This window comes from Halichondria panicea, chromosome 17 (genome assembly GCF_963675165.1).
Source record: "Halichondria panicea chromosome 17, odHalPani1.1, whole genome shotgun sequence".
NCBI lineage: Eukaryota > Metazoa > Porifera > Demospongiae > Suberitida > Halichondriidae > Halichondria > Halichondria panicea.
This window is the reverse complement of record NC_087393.1, coordinates 955002-973478: the sequence shown is the minus strand read 5'-3', so window position 1 is coordinate 973478 and position 18477 is coordinate 955002. Positions and strand designations below refer to the sequence as shown.

General features: G+C 45.4%; 2 protein-coding genes and 1 long non-coding RNA gene across 4 annotated transcripts in view; 2 read left to right on the top strand and 1 right to left on the bottom strand.

Annotated features, from left to right (window-relative positions):
- The first annotated feature begins 2 nt into the window (after positions 1-2).
- Positions 3-3571, top strand: LOC135351034 (glutathione hydrolase-like YwrD proenzyme). The gene is made up of 8 exons (XM_064549933.1): positions 3-255; positions 358-511; positions 704-910; positions 1294-1534; positions 1906-2077; positions 2301-2460; positions 2574-2744; positions 3158-3571. Exons 1-8 carry the CDS (start codon positions 8-10, stop codon positions 3494-3496), a joined length of 1692 nt encoding a protein of 563 aa, XP_064406003.1. The 5' UTR covers positions 3-7; the 3' UTR covers positions 3497-3571.
- Positions 3562-18477, bottom strand: part of LOC135351030 (DNA-dependent protein kinase catalytic subunit-like) — a 48784-nt gene continuing 33868 nt past the window's right edge. For both annotated transcript variants that reach the window (XM_064549925.1, XM_064549927.1), the window contains 35 exons: positions 18471-18477; positions 17941-18078; positions 17556-17664; positions 17102-17229; positions 16767-16916; positions 16312-16491; positions 16158-16244; positions 15692-15902; positions 15295-15466; positions 14904-15101; positions 14460-14578; positions 14100-14231; positions 13724-13900; positions 13400-13614; positions 13030-13243; positions 12658-12768; positions 12377-12601; positions 11380-11651; positions 9845-10022; positions 9189-9524; positions 8674-8836; positions 8508-8533; positions 8274-8408; positions 7732-7937; positions 7103-7394; positions 6696-6909; positions 6320-6387; positions 6117-6239; positions 5887-5984; positions 5616-5792; positions 5221-5494; positions 4710-4898; positions 4415-4466; positions 4013-4194; positions 3562-3796 (listed from right to left, as the gene is read on the bottom strand). The exon at positions 18471-18477 is cut by the window's right edge and continues 133 nt beyond it. In XM_064549925.1, coding sequence (XP_064405995.1) covers positions 3686-3796; positions 4013-4194; positions 4415-4466; positions 4710-4898; positions 5221-5494; positions 5616-5792; positions 5887-5984; positions 6117-6239; positions 6320-6387; positions 6696-6909; positions 7103-7394; positions 7732-7937; positions 8274-8408; positions 8508-8533; positions 8674-8836; positions 9189-9524; positions 9845-10022; positions 11380-11651; positions 12377-12601; positions 12658-12768; positions 13030-13243; positions 13400-13614; positions 13724-13900; positions 14100-14231; positions 14460-14578; positions 14904-15101; positions 15295-15466; positions 15692-15902; positions 16158-16244; positions 16312-16491; positions 16767-16916; positions 17102-17229; positions 17556-17664; positions 17941-18078; positions 18471-18477 — 5669 coding nt within the window. In that variant the 3' untranslated portion in view covers positions 3562-3685. The remainder of the gene's footprint in view (positions 3797-4012; positions 4195-4414; positions 4467-4709; positions 4899-5220; positions 5495-5615; positions 5793-5886; positions 5985-6116; positions 6240-6319; positions 6388-6695; positions 6910-7102; positions 7395-7731; positions 7938-8273; positions 8409-8507; positions 8534-8673; positions 8837-9188; positions 9525-9844; positions 10023-11379; positions 11652-12376; positions 12602-12657; positions 12769-13029; positions 13244-13399; positions 13615-13723; positions 13901-14099; positions 14232-14459; positions 14579-14903; positions 15102-15294; positions 15467-15691; positions 15903-16157; positions 16245-16311; positions 16492-16766; positions 16917-17101; positions 17230-17555; positions 17665-17940; positions 18079-18470) is intronic.
- LOC135351053 (uncharacterized) lies at positions 10186-10815 on the top strand. The gene is made up of 3 exons (XR_010399358.1): positions 10186-10518; positions 10573-10641; positions 10698-10815. It is a non-coding gene; the product is annotated as an uncharacterized LOC135351053 (long non-coding RNA).

Here is an 18477-nt window from a genome sequence, read left to right as displayed (position 1 = left end):
ATATATCATGGCTCTCCCCTACTCATCCAGAAGGTCTCCAGTCATATGCAGGAGTGGCTGTGTGGCTTGCAGTCAGCCTCTAGCGGCGGAGGTCGGTCTGCAGGTGCTCAAGAGTGGAGGGAATGCTGCAGACGCTGCAGTGGCTGTAGCAGCTGCTCTAAACGTCACAGAGCCTTGCAGCACTGGTATTGGAGGAGACTGCTTCTGTTTATTCTACAATGCACACACTAAAACAGTGCAGGGACTCAATGGAAGGTACGTATGTACGCCTTTGTGGTGGTGTGCTCGATAAGTAGTCGCCCTCAAATGCATCCCTGCTTGGTTATTGCATTAAGTGTATTTTCCCTTCCCCTCCAGTGGTCGCTGCCCCCAGGCTCTCTCCTTGGAGCGGCTCTCCTCAGAGGGGTTTTCCCTGGGACACCCACTTCCACCCAGACACGCCCACACTGTGACAGTACCAGGAGCTGCAGCTGGATGGGTGGACACGGTGGAGCGATTTGGATCTGGAAAGGTCAGTAGAAAATACACCTTCTAAATGAAGATACCATAATTATAGCATGACATTTTCATGGAATTACCTTTTGTTAAATAAATTTCGTGTACGATATCTCAATGCACCTTGCGCCAGCCCTTAGCTATATTTGTAAGTAAGAGCCTCAGCGCTTTTAAATTACATTTTCGTTGACTTGTTTCGTCACCGCAGCTCTCCCTCTCTGAGTTACTCCAACCAGCCATTGCCCTGGCCGAGGATGGATTTCCTGTTGCCCCAGTTACAGCTCACTTCTGGTCGAATGGGTCACCTGACCTGCTGAAACCATCTAACCGCCATGGAGGGGACATGTTGTTGAATGGCCACGCCCCCAAAGCTGGCGATATCATGAAGATGCCCCATCTAGCAAACACATTCAGAGTATGTACAGCAGCCTAGCTACATGTACCACCCTCTATAATACAGGGCCCTAAATTATCCATAGCATGTGTTTGTACCTATGTTAGCAGGCCGCCCTTTATAATACAGCCAGGTTAATGGGCCCAAGTCTCCATGGCATGTGTTTGGACCTGTGTTAGCAGGCCACCCTCTATAATACAGCCAGGTTAATGGGCCCCAAAGTCTCCATAGCATGTGTTTGGACCTGTATTAGCAGGCCACCCTCTACGCAATACGGTCACTGTGTGTATGCCCAAAGGTAGACTAACTGTTAGTAGAGTATGTACAGTAGGCCAATTATTTAGTGAAATAACGATGTACATACATAATGTATACGTACTATTGCTATTATTCTCTTCCTACAGTCTCTTGCCTCCCATGGTAAGGCGGGATTCTACGAGGGACAAGTTGCCGAGGCGATAGTAGCGTGTTTGAAGGAGAACGGAGGGGCCATGACTTTGGACGACCTTCGAACTCATCGGAGTACATTTGACGAGCCAATCAGAACGCGTTACCGGGACATTGATGTATGGGAGATCCCCCCTAACGGCCAAGGCATCACTGCCCTCGTTGCACTAAACATTCTGGAGGGGTTTGATTTCAAAGGTGCAGCGGAACTCTTTTGTAACGAACACGTTGTAAAATAGCATTGTACAGAGGTGGCTTTTGTTGAGGAGTTGTTTGTACATGATTGCATAAGCTGTTCGTTTGGGACCTATCAGTGAGTGCCTGGCCTTTATATTGCAGTTGGCCTTCTTTAGGGGTACCTATTAAGATCTAGGCTGTATGCAGTGTGCACCTGTCAAATGTATCATAGCAGAAGTGCGCTTACCTATAATCAATATCAATGTTTTTGGTAAAAGCTGATGTCAATATAATGGAAAGCTGCACATAAAAACCTAATGACAGTTTGAAGTGTGATCTATTCACCTCTGTTACCCCCCACAACCTATTCACCCCTATTACCCCCCATACAGATACCCCCCACAACAGCGTGGAGTACCTCCACAAACTCATCGAGGCCATGCAGCTGAGCTTTGCCGACAGCTGGTGGTTCACGGCTGACCCGACTAAAGTCAGTGTACCAGTGGAAGGTCTTCTATCTAAAGACTACGCCTCAACCAGGAGACAGCTGATGTCCACTGACAAGTGAGCGGAAAATGTCAATTATGCTCGGTACTTGCTAATAGCTTTGTGTCGTTAATAAAAGCAAACGTTGATAGTGCTCAAGAACCCCAATTTTTTGTATCTATGTTTGTTCTCAACGTATTTCACCCCCCATACACACCTCACAACGCCCACACACACACCCTCACAACAAACACACACACACACACACCCTCACAACAAACACACACACACACACACACAGGTGCCTCCCTGCGTACGAGAGAGGGCAGCCATTCACCTCCAGTGACACAGTGTACTTTACCGTTGTGGACGCCCATGGCAACGCATGCTCCTTCATAAACAGCAACTACATGGGCTTTGGCAGTGCGCTCGTCCCAGAGAGGTGTGGCTTCACCTTGCAGGTACGTACAAAATCTTTTCTTGTAATTACCCTGCCAAACAATTAGCACACCAATTAATTTGCTACTGTACAACTATCAACTAGCTCCAATTTTTACTCTTTCCCTTTCTCCAGAACCGTGGTGCCAACTTCTCGCTAGACCCCACCCACCCCAATGCCTTGGCCCCCGGCAAACGGTCTTATCACACCATTATACCCGGTATGGCAACGAGGGCAGACACCGGACAGTTGTTCTCCAGCTTTGGCGTCATGGGAGGTTTCATGCAACCACAGGGCCACGTGCAGGTGTGTGCATATAGTGTCGAGGTGTGTGCATAGCAAGCTTTAATTGAATGGCCATGTATACATGTATCTGCATTTGGATTGTCTGTCCCATTTACCAAAAAGGTGTACCTCTTATCCAATGGTGTGTTTATGTTTATAACACTACCAATTTTCCTTGAGGTATTGATTTTACATGTACAATTGAAGTTTTATGCTATATTTATCATCTTTCATGCTCCCATTACAGATCTAGAGGTGTATTAGGAAGATGTTTTTGTAAGGTAGTGCTCGAGACTAGGGGTGGCCTATATATATATCTAGCTATTTAAGGAGCAACTATACGTAAGGTAGCTTGAGACAAGGGGATACTCCAGCACCCGTGCTTTCTACACCCCTACATTATCCCCCCCCCCCCCACACACACACACACACAGGTGTTGCTGAATATGCTTGAGTACGGAATGAACCCCCAGGAAGCATTGGATGTACCTCGTTTCTGTATCATACCTCCTCCAAAGAATGTACCCGGTGTCGAGCAACAGAAGGGAGGGTGTGTCGCATTGGAGGAAGGAATTGACGACAAGACGATAGCCGGCCTGAAAGCCCTAGGGCACAATGTGGAGGGCCCCGTCGTTGGTCACAAGCGATCATTGTTTGGACGAGGACAGATTGTAACATTGTTGCACCCGTCTGAGAGGAGTTGTGAGGGTGTGGAGCAAGTGTGGTGGGCGGGGAGCGATGGACGAGCTGACGGTCTAGCTATAGGTTATTAAACTGCACGTATATATGCTTTTATGTTGTCACTATTTTTGTACAAAGTGAACATGCAATGACTGTATGTTAAATTATGAGTATTAATTAGAAATTAAACACAAAACAAAATTACTGTTGATTAAATAAATACATGGCAACAATAATTATCGTCCATAATTATATAGTTTTCTAAGCGAGAGTGCCTGTGCTTAGACCCACGGCTCCCATCCCTGCCAGGTCCGGCCCAGGATGTTGGGGTCGCTGGCGTGGTCCATTAGACACAACACCTGCTGCTCAACACTGTTGCATCTCTCATCACACTAAAAGGGGGGGAGCACAATAAAGAAACTTTACAGTAAGAAATACGACTTATAGGTGCAATGGTGGAAGCTTGGTATTGACACTCTCTATAAAGTTCAAGGCAACTGTGTCTATTGTGGTCACCCTAATAATCTATACCTAGCCTCGATTGCAGGCCGCAAGGAGAAATACGAGGCCTGGGATCGAGGCTAAATTGTACCTTACAGCCAACTGACCTTTGCCCTCTCGTTGTACTTTTTCTCCCCCATCAGCATGGTCTTGAGAGCAGTGAACTCTGGTGACCTCTCATGACCTTTGGTAAGGTCAAACAACATCACATGAGCCGGGTTGTAGCCTTGTAACTTCTTCCGTGCTTGTCGTATCTTCTCCTTAGGGTACCAGCTGCTGTCCCCAGAGTCTGGGTGTGGTGTGTGTGTGTGTGTGTGTGTGGTGTATGTGTGTGGGGTGGTGGGGGATATGTGTGTGGGCGGGGGTGGGGATGAGTGGTATATGTGTGAGTCAGGGGATTACAGAGGCTACATGCAGTAACTATCAATTTACAATAACGATGAAAACTGAACACACAAAGACAAGAAAAGTAGTACTGTAAATACTTGAAGGTTCGAAGTGACACTTACCGGATAGCTCGTGGGCTTTTTTCTGAGTTTTGGCTTGCTTTCTTGCAAACGACTGCAGAGAAGAAAAAAGACGTAGGCATAGATGTAATACTATACATAAATGAAATACATGCACAAGGTATGTACGTACAGCTAGGTATAATTACGTATGTTACTCCTGAGAAAAGTTAATTAAAGCCTCTACAGTACATGTACATGTATATATCCAAAGAAACTTGTATCTACACAGGTAAATAAGGGGAGGGTGTATGTACAAGCTGATAATAGTCATGCCAACCATATTCCCCACCCCTACCTGCCACTCCAGATGAGGCTCCTTGACGAAGACGTCCATAGTATTGAGGAGGGGGGCGGAGGAATGTCGGAGTGCCCTCAGGGTGTGTACCATACAGCTGCGCAATAGCCCGTGCCCCTTGTGGGGCAGGAGGAGATTCATCACTTGAGGGGTCAGACGAAATGGGATTAGCTCAGGGATAGGGAGGAACTGGGGGGGGGAGGGGGGCAAAATCAATACAACTGGATAACACCGGAATTCTATTTACAGCGAAAACAGTGAAACCTGTTTATTGTGGTCAGCCTCTATAATACTATACGCAAGGGATTAATGGATATCAAAGTCTCCATAGCATGCATGTCTGTAGCAGGTCACCTCTTTATTACAGCCACTGTTGCTCTGCCCAGGGACTGTTTATAACAGTAGACCGACCATATAGGTTTCACTATGCTACAATTCATATGCAAAGATCAACGCCACAATATCTATAGGTACGGTCAAACTGACTACACACTACGTAACTGTCTCTCACCTGAGTGGCCGTTCCAAAGGCATGTCCGAAGTCGATCCCAATCACACCCCCACTCTCCATATCCACCATGTAGTTGGAGAGATGACGGTCACCTATACCCAGCACGTACTGACACATGGACACGGAGGCCCACGTGCGCAGGAAGTGATAGCGGAGGGTGAGAAATGCCTCAGGGGTGGTGGCGAGGGACATGAAGGAACGGCGGAGGAGGTCCCACGGGAGACACGCCACTTTACGACGAAACTCCTTCTCAACGTCAGCTTTAGACGCTTTCCTGTGTGTGTGCGTGTGTGCGCGTGGGGGGGGGGGGCAGTGTGTGGAGGTGTTGGGGGTGTGTGTGTGGGGGGGGGGGGAGTGATGTGTCGTAATAGCCTATGTATAGTTGGTGGTCTTACTTGTACATTGCCTTGTAAACGTCTGTGGGTGCCTTGGAATTCCCTCCGTATTTTTTGAGCCAATCAGATTGATACTTGAAGGCGTCAGTGAACCGCCCCTTCTCAGCATCAGTGAGATTGTCAACGAGAAAGTCCTTCAGTGGCTTTGTGTTCTGCATCCACTCTATTACACCCACTCTGCAGGGGGTGGTGTCACATGACTGGTTTGCTATATCACATGACTAAATTTACTCGACTTTTCTAGAGTAGTTTTATAGTCATAGCAACACACCTTGGTGTCATAGGGACCACCTGATAGGTCCTCAGTCGTATCCCTCGCTGGGAGCAGGCTGCATCCTCTGACAACACTTCGTTCATTACTCCAAACAGCTGTGCCAAGAAACAAATAGTTACGTCAAAAACATTGACTCTTTCCACAAAGCAATCATATTAAAAATCAACTAATATTTATAGTAATAGTTATGCAGTACTAAAGCTAATATTGTAGCCTCTCCCCCTTACCTGCTCGATCCTCTGGTCTTGTCGGAGGTCTTCCCCTCCCTTGACCAGGAACATGTACTCTCTCTCGTTGTCCCCACGGATCGTGACTCGCTTGGGCTTACGCATAGATGACATCACCAGCACCTGGGGGCATGAAGGAGAATTCTCAATTGTAAGGGATTTTCTTTAGTAGACTACACTGGTGTTGTTACAATTCTACGTACCTTTTCATCGAATCCCGATATCTTGACGTGGTACTCTGGCAAAGGTTTGGAGCTGCCATCATACTGACCTGCAGAGCAATACGTTAATTGTTATCACTTAGTGCTGCCACGACAACGAAGTTAAAGTGGTCAAACTAAACAAGCAGACAACATAACGATCTCAACATGCTTTTTGCAATCACAGGAACCTATAATAAAATCAACTGACGACGTATCAATGGCCACTGCTCTACCAACTGCTCACAGTACAATCAATAGTAAAATGTTACGTGCGTAATACGTACACTAGCAATGTGCACCGTTAACACACAATCAACGTAGTCTTACAAGCTGTTTGAATATGTGTACAGTTCTCGACATGGTTTGTGTGTTGTACCTGGAATCTCCACATGCTCATGGTAGTGGTTGCCTTGGAAACCCGCCAGCCACGGTGAGTATTCCTTGAGGAGGCCAGCCCCCTTTATCTTGTTGAGTCCTGGCTTCATCTGTTCAAACAACTTCCCCACCACACTGTTGAAGCTTGCAGCTTTCATGGAGCACAGCTTTCTGCCATCTTCACCACATGCATCATCTAGCTTGCGAATGTAGTCCTGTGTGTGTGTGTGTGTGTGTGTGTGTGTGTGTGTGTGTGTGGGTGTATAGTGTACATACCGTGCCAATGCTCGTGTAGACTAAAATAATATGTGAACTGTGCGTAATAGACAAACAATAATCATAAGCAAATTAAAAGATGTGCATAAAATGAGCAAGCTGTCTTGTTAAAATTTTGACCTCAACCCATACCTTGGCGAATCTCTTCTGTCTGGAGCCGACCTCGATGGAGGGGGAACCCCCATCACTAGACCCTCCTCCGTACAGTGACCCCGATGACCCCACCTCCCACTCTTGTAGCTGTGCTCGTAGTCCACGCCAAACTTTTTTCACCATGGAGATGTTTCTTTTTTCGACACTGGCCTCCATGAGAGGCTTGAGGTCGTAGTCACAATAATCCTTGAACACTAGTTCCGGGGAGCAGAGCAACTCAAGCGCAGATACCACACCATCCACCAGCTTATTGGTCAGCTTGGCACGCAGTCTGTAGGGGGGGGGGGTACACAGTCGGTGAATTGAAACAGCCTACAAGCTAGTATAACATAATCTGAAGCATTTTGAAGACATGCGAAATACTCACATTGAATGCATGATATAGAGTTACAGGTCAATGCTACCACTCCTAGACACGTACTAGATATACTACTGTAAAACGTTTCGCACAGCACGTACCCACCAACTGTAAGCACAGCACATTTACCTTGCCAAAGCTATATACATGTACACTATCACAAAAACTGGGCAACTTACCATTACAATACACATTACAATACACATGCATACACTACAGCAGCAGTGAACATACACGTACATGTACGTACTTATCGACTGTGTCTTGGTTTGTCTCTCCCGGAGGGTGGGTCTCAAACGCACTGCTACTGGTCTTAAAGTGATAGATGAGTGCCTGAGGGTAGTTGGTTGCTATTGACAATAGTGTCTCATGTACAGCCGGTCCCTCGGCCTTATTCAGCAGTGCCACCATCTGACTGATCCAACCAATGAACATCCAGTCAGGAACATCCCTGCTCTGTGAAGAGGGGGTGGGGTGATATACTGTATACTCATTCACGCTATATTCCATACACCACCAACAGACATTTCCAAGTTAATAAATCCATGGCTGGTAATTGAAGTCATTAGTGTATTGTAACAATAATAATATCGTATATAATGAGTAATTTTCGTTGGTGAACATTTTCGTATGAACTGCCCAATCAAATTCTAAATATTCGTACAGCTCAGGATAGTTGACGTTGAACCTATTGCGGTAGTTTTCGTATGATGCTCTACAATATGAAAATTTCTACCATACGAAAATAACCCACTATATGGTATACTCTTCTGTAGCATGTAGGTATCTCACTTTCTTTTGGAAGGTCTCCATTGTAGCGGGGTAGAGTTCGACCAGCTGTAGTAGCCGGGGGAATCTTTGAGTGGCCAAAGGAGAGCCAAACTTCATGGCCTTAAGGGAGTAGGCCACCACCACGCTGGGGAAGCTCTGTGGGGGGTGGAAACAAGACGTATGTGGGGGGTAGGGGGGTGGGAAAAACAGGGGGGTTTCAGACAGAAGAAGCAATGCTATGATAAGTTTTCTTACCTCTGTGTCCAGTGAAGAGTCGATTTCTGTAGGGACAAGAGTGTAGCATATAGATACAGAAAAAATGAGCGTCGCAGTTTTTTTATTAATTTATTAGTATGGAAATCGAGAAATAATAAGTACACATTATGGTGATTAGAGGAGGTTCATAGTATACCCAACCTACCGTCATCTTCCTTGAGTCTCAGTTGCCTGTCACAGAAGGCGGCCATCTCTAATAGAGCGGACACCATTCCCTCCCCCTCCCCACTGGCCTTGTGATCAGCTGTCCCAGACCTCACTCCATTCTTCAGAGAGGCTAGTGCACGCAGTAACAGCTTGTGGGACACCTACACAAACAAAAGCCGGGGTGGTCCATCGTGACGATTTGCTTTTGGGCCATGTGTGGGGTATATAAGGTTTTTCTGCTAGGTTAACCTAGATACGTACATGTATGTAACTTTGACCGCATGTTCATAACTTACGATGTACATGTACATGCATGTACTCACTGTAAGATATGAACTGTACGTATGAGTTAGGGTTGATACTTCCAAACTACATGTACATAGAAGCTGTGTATCGCAAGAACAACAACGATAAGGTGTGTGTGTGTGTGTGTGTGTGTGTGTGTGTGTGTGTGTGTGTGTGTGTGTGTGTGTGTGTGTGTGTGTGTGTGTGTGTGTGTGTGTGTGTGTGTACCTGGTCTGGAGTGAGTGTTTCAGTCCTAGCCACACCCATAATGTCGCGGAGGTGGGCCATTCTATCGTCAGAGAGCACGTCCATGAGTAGAAGCCCCTCCTCTCTGAACGCTTGTGACAGCTGGTCACATGCCACACCCTCCAATAGGTGATGTTGTCGTGACAATGTGTGGTTGCCCAGGGTAACGGTGTCCGAGTTGGACTCTTGTAGTCGTTCAATGAGACCTATGATTGGCTCGATCTTCTTAGGGGAGGGGTCTTGTTCTGCTTGTTGTAGTTTCATCCTCGCCACACTGTGTAGCCAGTGCAACTTGAGCCCGGTGTCTCCCGGAAAGTGCTGTGGAGGGAGGGGGATGAAGGCATGGGAAAATAAAATTGAAGTTTACTAATCCGTTAAACTTACATGTACGTACATGTAGTTTTTAGAAATAGCTTGATAGGCAGCTACTGTACGTACGACACATTAAACGTATTGACAGGGACATGTAGGCCATTACTTCCAGCATTTAAACTAAGTTTTATAGGCGAATATCGAGTCACAAATAGGTGGGTGTTGTCAGTAGGGTGGGGAAATCTGACTATAACAACTTAGATAACCATGGGTACGGAGCTGCACATAGAGATGCATGTACAGTAGCTCATGCTCAGAATGCTCACTTCTTTGACTGCCTTCTCTGTGAGTTTGAGGTAGCGTGTTGCCACGGCATAGTTGCTCTGTTGCCTAGCACTGTCGGCCATCTTGAGATAGAGCTGAGTGAATTCCCGGGAGAACTGCGTAGTCAGTACAGACAGACTGCCCTCACTACCATCCACCTCCATTGAGTCCTCGGCACTCCTGCAAAGGAGGGGAGTGTTAGTTATAGGAAAGCTATTTGGGGCGAGCGTAGCGAGCCTTATCGTAGTGACCTCGGTAGACAATTTCTCTGTATGTATGTATGTATGTATGTCATGGTAAGTCGTCCGTACGGCCTGATAGCCGGTTTTTACACACGCGGTCCTTACCAATTTCGTGTATTCTCGTGTATTTTGCACAACTGGAGGCATAAGAAAAAGTTGCATAAAATGAATCCTGACAACGAAAGCAAACAAGAAAGACTTCGAATAAGGAGGGATCGAGACAGACAAGCAAGAGCCCAAGAAACAGCTGAAGAGAAAGAAGTCAGGCTAGCCAAACGCAGAGAAAAGCACAGGGCACTCAAGATTCAAGGTAACCATTGCACTGGATGCCAATAGAGCATCCCAGCAACTGAGACGGGACACAGAGACTCCTGAGGCCAGGCAGGCACGCCTACAGCAAATGGCTGCTTCCACCCAAACCAGCAGAGCTTCAGGTAAGTATACAGGCGGCGTACAGGTGATATAAGCCAGTGTAATTTTCATTACAGATACTCCTGAGGCCAGACAGGCACGCCTACAGGAAATGGCTGCTTCAACTCAAACCAGCAGAGCCTCGGGTAAGTGCCACTGACAAGTGGCGTTCATGATGATAAGCCAGTGTTTTTTTCTACAGAGACTCCTGAGGCCAGACAGGCACACTTGGAACAAGACAGGCATAGGTATTCACAACACATAGATGTGAACCACCTGTACTGCTAACACGCTCGCCCCATGACACCTTGTGTCACCCTAGTGTAGTCAAAGTGAAATAGCTAGTGGTAAGTACACGTACGTATTTGCAAACAGTTTCAGACATATATTAGCTTGATTAAAGTGCAACAAAAATTTTAATAAGCAATTTTCTCAACTGCTAGATGTGTAGCTCTGAGGGTGTATTCCATGCAGCTACTAACCATTGCATGTGTATAATACAACAGGTAGATACGTAAATATCATACCGTATAGCGGGTATATTTCGAGGGTATAAATTTTCGCGGATGGACCTCTACAAAGGATTTCGCGGATTTTATTTTCGTGGTCTGAGTTCCAGCCTTTTGGCGCATGCGCGCATCAACATGCAGCTGTACCTCCACACCGTTAGCCTCGAATCCATAATACTGAACACGCCTACTATTTATAAATTTTCGTGGTATAAATTTTCGCGGTACAGGCTCAATCCGCGAAAACCGCGAACATTTATACCCTCGAAATATACCCGCTATACGGTACATATGTGTAATGGCTGATACATACATGTACATACATAATACATAAACATTATAACATACATTTACTCATACATGTACAGTGCGTACGTGTTGGCAGGTGCCAGAAAGTGCAGTCTCTCCAGGAGCTTGGTCATCATTAGACAACGCCCTGTTACTATATCATCCCACACTCGGATCGGATCCAGCTTTGGGTGAGGGTACCGTCCCGCCCACTTCTGCAGGAGGCCGGTCACATGACTTTCGAGGTCGCTAGTACAAGTAATGAGCTGTAGGTACTCGTTCATCTCAGCCAGTATCTGTAGTCCGTGTAAACGCGAGGTACGGCTTTTGACGAGCAGCTGGTCAATGTTCGACCAATCCTACGAGTGAGTGTGCGTGTATGGGAGGAGGGTGATATGTGACAGGGCCTAGGAAAACAACCCTTATGGAGCAAACTAATAATGTTCAGTACACTACAAAGTAAAATATTTAGAGCTATTTTAGGATTTTGGTTTTCTTTCATAAGAAGTAACTTCAATATCTCCTCTAACTAAAAAAAAAATTTTTTATCCGAAAATTTTTTTGTATAGCCGTTACAAGGCAGCCATTGAATTTTTTCATGCTGTTCTTGTATACGGATAGAACTTCGAACATTAGTTTCTCAAAACGGTAGGTCAATACTGTCCCCCTTTCACCCGAAAATATTTTGGGGTAGGAAGGTGCAAAGTGAGTGATATTGTAATCAATTTGAAGCTTAAGCACTGCTTTATTTAATTAAGCAATAAAATACAATTAATTAGTTTGCTCCATAAGGGTTGTTTTCCTAGGCCCTGTCACATATATGAAAACACTGCAATGTACAAAGCAAAAAGCAAAATTATATTGCAGAGCCTATCATGTGGTCCCACTGTGTATGTTACAGTGGTAGTTGTTGACTTTATGTTTTCTCTAATACGGTGAGGTGTTGGTTGTATATGCTATGCTATACATACACTAGTACTACTGACAAATTTCTCAAGGCAACTCAACTCCATGCACTCGTTAATTCAAATAAATTTTTACAATACATTGCAAATAATAGCAGCTGCAATGCGTGAGTGCGTACATGAAGGAAAGCCTGCAGACAGAGTCCAGTGTAGTATCTTGCCCCATCATGGTTGTCCTGGAGAATAGAGTAGAGGGCCAATTCCATTGAATGCTCTGATTCCAGCAGCGCCTTCTTCTTAGCATCTCTCAGTGAGTTGGTTAGAAATGATGCAAAGTTAGGGTCATCCTTACCACTGCATGCCAGCTTCACTTTGGCCCGGATCAAATGAGGGAGGTAGTGCTCCTGTGACAGTCAAATGACATGATCGGGAGCTGAGTACATAATGCATAGACACTCACGGTGAAGTAGTTGTCGTCCCATAGTTTGTCCAGTTTAGGGGGGGTGCTCTCATCCACATTGACCAGAGCTGCAGCCTCTAGCTCCGTCCACTCTGTCAGGTGACTGTAGCACTGCAAGAAATGGTGGATTAATTGTATCTAAGTACATGCACCATTGAATAGCACACAAAACAAGTAGGCCGGTCGGTACTTCAAATAGTTCTATATACATGTAGTACTGGGAAGCTACACTCTTACGTTGGTTGAAAAATGGAAAATCTGAACTTACATTGTATGTGGCCTCAAGGTTACGCACATGTATAGCTACCAAAATACCTCTCATCAGTAAAAACGCAAGTCTATATAAGCTGCTCTCCACCATGCACCACTCACCTGGAGCAGTGAGTCATCCCAGAGGTCCTCCTCTGCCTGCAGTGGACCACCCTCCCCCCAGTTGTGACCAATGGCCTCCTTGTATCTCTCCACTGCCTCGAGATAGTCTCCCCTCTCCTCAGCATCCATGGCTTCCTTGGTAATCGGCCTGGTGCCCACTTGACTACTGAATATACCCCTCAGGCTGTCAAAGTCACCCAAGGACTTGTACAGTCTGTGTGTGGAGTAGTTAAAATATTGAAAGCTTCTATTGCTTGAATTAATTACTGATACGTACGTATATGTATGTACACAATATCTCTCTTTATAATTTACATGTCCACAATTATTTGATCTTCAAAAAGAAATTTATAATCATTAAAATAAGTACCTGGCCACCTCTACCCAAGCAATGGTGCCCTCAGGCAATGGGGCATTCTCTCCTCGTGACCTCTTGGAGGGACGAGGGGTGACTGCTGAGTCAGCGCTGTTGAGCAGCTGCTTCTCTAGTAGCATGATTCCTATCGGCTCTTGAGTGGACATGAGACACGCCCTTGATACCACTGCGGGGTCAAGGTCCAAACTCCTCTGGCGGAAACACACATCCTACAGAGGAGCAAAATGGATAAAATAAAAAACAGAGCATAAAGTAAAAAGGAAAGAGTTGAGATTTGTCCTTACAATTACGTAAGCAACCCACTACTTAAGTGAATACCTGTAGACTCCCGATGAATGGTGGGTAGTAGAGTGTGGAGGTTTCCATGACAGCATTGAGTCCATTCCTGACAGCTGCCGTCGTACCTTTAGCCTCCTCCTCCAGAGTTCGCTCTCCCTCAGAGAAGATGGACTTGAACAGCTGAGCAAACAGCATCCGGGCCAAGCGACTGTCGTGCTATATGTGTGGGGGGGGGGGGGGTGAGAAGTTATTACAAGTTTAATTTTTTATGTACGGTTCTCTCCCGCTTTCTTGTTTCCACGCCTTTTTGGGCTTCCCGTCAATCCTACACAGCCCCTCTTACATTGCAAATGTTTTTTGTGGACTAGTAATTATGCAATCAACATGCAATCATATGTACCCTGTCCCCTCTTACCTGAGCCAGTGCCTGAAACGGTCTGATGAGCTCGGAGTGTTTTATCTGGATGTCTGGTAGCTCCCCAACACGATACTGGCGGTACATCACGACACGACTGTCACGAGACGCCTTCTGACGACGCACAGTCTCCTACAGGAGGAGTATAGAGTTCCTCTACGGCTGAACACTATAAGACAATACTCAAATCATGTCATAATTACGAAGTACATCTAATTATTGCTAAGGCAATTTTTAGGTGCACAAAAATACCTCAGTATAGAATTATATGTACTGTATTACAGCAGGAGTGATCTATGATATTGCATGGCTGTCCTCGAAACACGCAAGTCCAGCTGCTCTCCATGGTAATGTGCTCACCTGTCTTGCGATCTTCCTCTTAGCCTCTATCTTGGCAATGTACGCACTAGTAGCTGACTTGTCCCGGATGAACCGGCGCTTCAATTTGAGCACTTCTAACCTTTTCTGCTCTTCTGGATCTGTAGCAAGGATCAAGTAAAACACTCAATATAACGATAATGTTAGCACACTACTAGCAATCAACGAAAACACATTCTATATTTTGTGAGGAAGCCAATTAAAGATACATGTATAGTGTTGGAGTCCGGCCCAAACACAAGTCAGGTCACCTATCACCTCTATAACAGCCAGGTTAATGAGCACTAAAGTCTCCATAGTATATACATGTGTTTGGACTTGTGTTACAGCCATTGTTGATCTGCCTAAAAGGGCCCCGCTATAAACAAGCACAACTAAGTACAATGAAAGTTAACTGCACGTAAATAAGCACACCATGTGCAGTACCTGTAGCCTGAGAGTCCATGGTGCCGAGGCGCTTCTTTCCGAACGAGTCTCCTACTGGTCTGAACGGCCGACCAGAGGGCGGTCTCATGGTGAGGAGGGCGGAGTCAGCTGTCGAGGGAGTGGAGGTACCAATGGAAAAAGAGACGTCCTGAGACTGGAGGGATGGGGCCATCCAGTTGTAACCACCACAATCGGCTTCTGTGTAGGAGGGGTGGGTGGGGTGGAGGAATCTATAATAGCTGTATATATGTATACACTCAAAAAGTTGCAGCAGGCCAGCAGCTACGTGAAAATGGAAAGGAACAGAAGGCCACACATTTTAACAGGTTCCCATTCCAGGATTACTCTATTGTAGTATTCCATACCAGTACACATCTTATTGGCACTTTACCTTGAGTAGGAGTGAATGCGAGGCTCTGCTGTGTTGCCCTGAGGCCTAGACTTCCCCCCAGGCTCTGCTCTGTCTGCAGTGTTCCCCCAGGGGAGCTGGCCAGGGTGGCTGCAAACATGGGGGTCAGAGTCAGGTGACGTTGCTGCCACGAGATGTCCAGCCCCCTATACTCCTGTAAGGAGGGGGTGGGGTGGGGGTGGGGCTAACAATATTTTTGATTCAAAAATTAGCGTACAACAGGTAATTATATACAGCAGGTGATTATAATTTAATTATGTCGTTATTTTGAGCTGCATGTCAAAAAATGGGCGTACTGAATTGTACAGAGTGGCTTATTATACAAAATAACACATTATACGATATCATTTAGCAACACTATAATTTTATATGCACCCACCTCAAACTTGCACTCTGAGAGGGGGTCATCGAACACGCTCCTGTTGAAGTCGGGGCTACGAGAGGTGAGCTCTAATAAGAGGTTAGTGGAGTTGTAGAGGAACTGTCGCTCTGTTCCGGTTGAGTAGAGCACGGGGAGCAGCTGTGTGAGCCGGGGGAGGGTGTCACCAGAGAGACGGGTACTGGCGTTCCAAAACGTGTACATCTTGAGTCTGTATATACAGGTCAGGTGATGCATAAGAGTATTAAAGTGTACAGTATATATGTAGCAGCTGCAAAAGACAACTTTTGAACCATCTTAGAGAAGAGCTCAGAAATCTGTATACAGCAGTGTATATTTTTGGATCAAATATTACAACCACTAATTCTAATTTGCAGTGGGGACTAGCACAATCATACTTGTACATGTAATATCCACTGACAGCAGATTGTATAATTATAAGTGCATATGTTTCACTGTATTGTACCTGATACTCTCAGCATCATCTCCGAGACCTTCCAACAGTTGACCTTTGACACTCGTTAGTGTGACCTCATCCGGAGAATCCTCACCCCTGAGGCAATCGCGTACACACAATAAAACTATTGTATCAACTAACTATCGTGACCTTTGACCCTCACTTTAAGTTGCTGTACAGGATGATGAGTATCTCGTACATGAGCTGTCGACACGACTCACTAGAGTGGGTACCGAACCCTGTTACCATGGGAACAATAGCAGCCGTGTGCTCTGTGTCAAGGTGGTGGTGTTGAGACAACCTCTTGATGATCTCCAGAGCAGCCAGTTGAGTGGGCTCATCTCTGAGGGTGAGGTGGGGGGGGGGGGGGGGGGTAGAGAAAGAGAAGGGAAAAGGATCATCAAGTACAGGTGAATAAAATTTACTAAAAATAGGCTGTATGCTATGTAACGTAGCTTATTTCAAACCACATTAGTAATTTATACATACACATGCGAGATATCATTTATAATAATAGTTACACAACTATGCATATACAGTGGGGGATAGTGGGATTGACAGAGCAGTGTGGGTGTACAGTACGTACAATTATGTGTGCATGTACAAAGGCCCTCCTACCTGTGTGTGAGCATGCTGTGAAAGCCCTTGTCTCGTAGCTCCAGATAGAGGCGTGGTCTGAGGTCCGCCTGAGGGCAGAGGATCTCCAAACACATGCTGCGAAACACACCGTGGAAGTTGGGCAGTAGAAAGAGCAGCTTCTCCACAAATCTGATGGGGGTGATGTAGGGTAAAAATGGGAAGACGTGAAAATAGCCATTATATTTATTGGACTAAGAGCTTTTTTCAATTGCTAGAAATGGAATAATTAATTGCTAGATTATTGTACAAGAGTAACGAATGAAGCTATACATGTCAACAAATCATCACCACTCTAATTAAACTAACACTCGCACCTGTCTGTGATCTTGGAGTAGGCCGTCTGTATCTTGTGTAGACATGTGAGGAAGTTTTGCTCGTTCCTATCAGCGACCAATCGTGTGAGCTGTTCAACCACCACATCTTGGAGGTCGGGAAGGGAAAACTGGAGGAGGGGGAGGGGGTGGAGGAGGAAGGGGAGGGGGAGGTGGTGGGGTAGGGGTAGGGGGAGGGGGTGGAGGAGGGGGAGAGGGTGGGGTAGACATTCAAATTAGCTAAGGTACACGAAATTGGAAAATTCACTTCACATTATACATGTAAGTACGTATTAGATTTCAAACATACTTCAAAGTCAAACCTCAGCAGATATACAATTATCATACGTGTACGTAATATGCAATTTACAGCTTTAAATAAACACACACACACACACACACCCACACCCACACCCACCCACACACACACAGAGTGATATACTTATAAATCCCTCACATTGTTTGTCTCCTCCATCTGAGCCATTGCCATGCCAACCACCTCAGCAGCTGCCCCATACACCGCCTTGGGCTTGGAGCCAAGCAAATTCACAAACGACATAAAGAACCTGTTAATAAAAACCAGAGCAGCTGCTAACCACAAAAAACAAATAAGACAATTAATGCATAATTTTATATTATATATATAATGTATGTACGTAGCTTAATTATATAATTATAATTATATATACAACAATACATAATTATATTACATGTACAGCAAGATCGCTAAAAAAATTTTTTATTTCATTTGCCTCAATTGCCTATTATTATAATGCTCGCCATGTTTACACGCTACATGTATACGTACGTAAGGTTTAGTAACGAGATTGATTCAAACTCACTTCTTTTCTTCTATAGACACAGCTGTGGCTGGTTCAAAGGCGGGCATCTTGTTGGCCACGAGTATCCCCAGTAGTTGCACACCCGTGCTATTAGCCTCCGCCTCTGGTCCTCCCAGAGTGAACAGGCTGTACACCAGTCTGTAGGCACATACGGCAAAAACTGAAACACACTGACTCCAACTGTACCTTGCATTACATCATTATATGTAACCACTTTTACCCGCCCTCACTAACACAGGGATCCGCTAGTTGGTTGGTACAACCACCACTAATACCGTATAGCGGGTAATTTTCATTCGTATGAACTACATGTACCTATTTAATATTTGTACAGCTCAGGATATAGTGACATTGAATCTATTGCTGCAGAATAATTTCAATTTTCGTATCTGATCTTCAATATGACAATTTCCACCATACGAAAATAACCGGCAATGCAGTAACTAGTTTCATGTTAAGTATTATAGGTCAAAAAGTTCTTTGATTCACCACTTGGTAAATCTGGGCAGATCCCCTAGCTAGCTGCTAACCTGGTTG

Bases quoted from the DNA above. Each gene is read 5' to 3' on its own strand.
- LOC135351034 (XM_064549933.1), top strand. From the start codon at position 8: ATGGCTCTCCCCTACTCATCCAGAAGGTCTCCAGTCATATGCAGGAGT. The intron at 512-703 runs GTCAGTAGAAAA...TCGTCACCGCAG, and splicing joins AGCGATTTGGATCTGGAAAG to CTCTCCCTCTCTGAGTTACT. The intron at 1,535-1,905 runs GTGCAGCGGAAC...CCCCCCATACAG, and splicing joins GGAGGGGTTTGATTTCAAAG to ATACCCCCCACAACAGCGTG.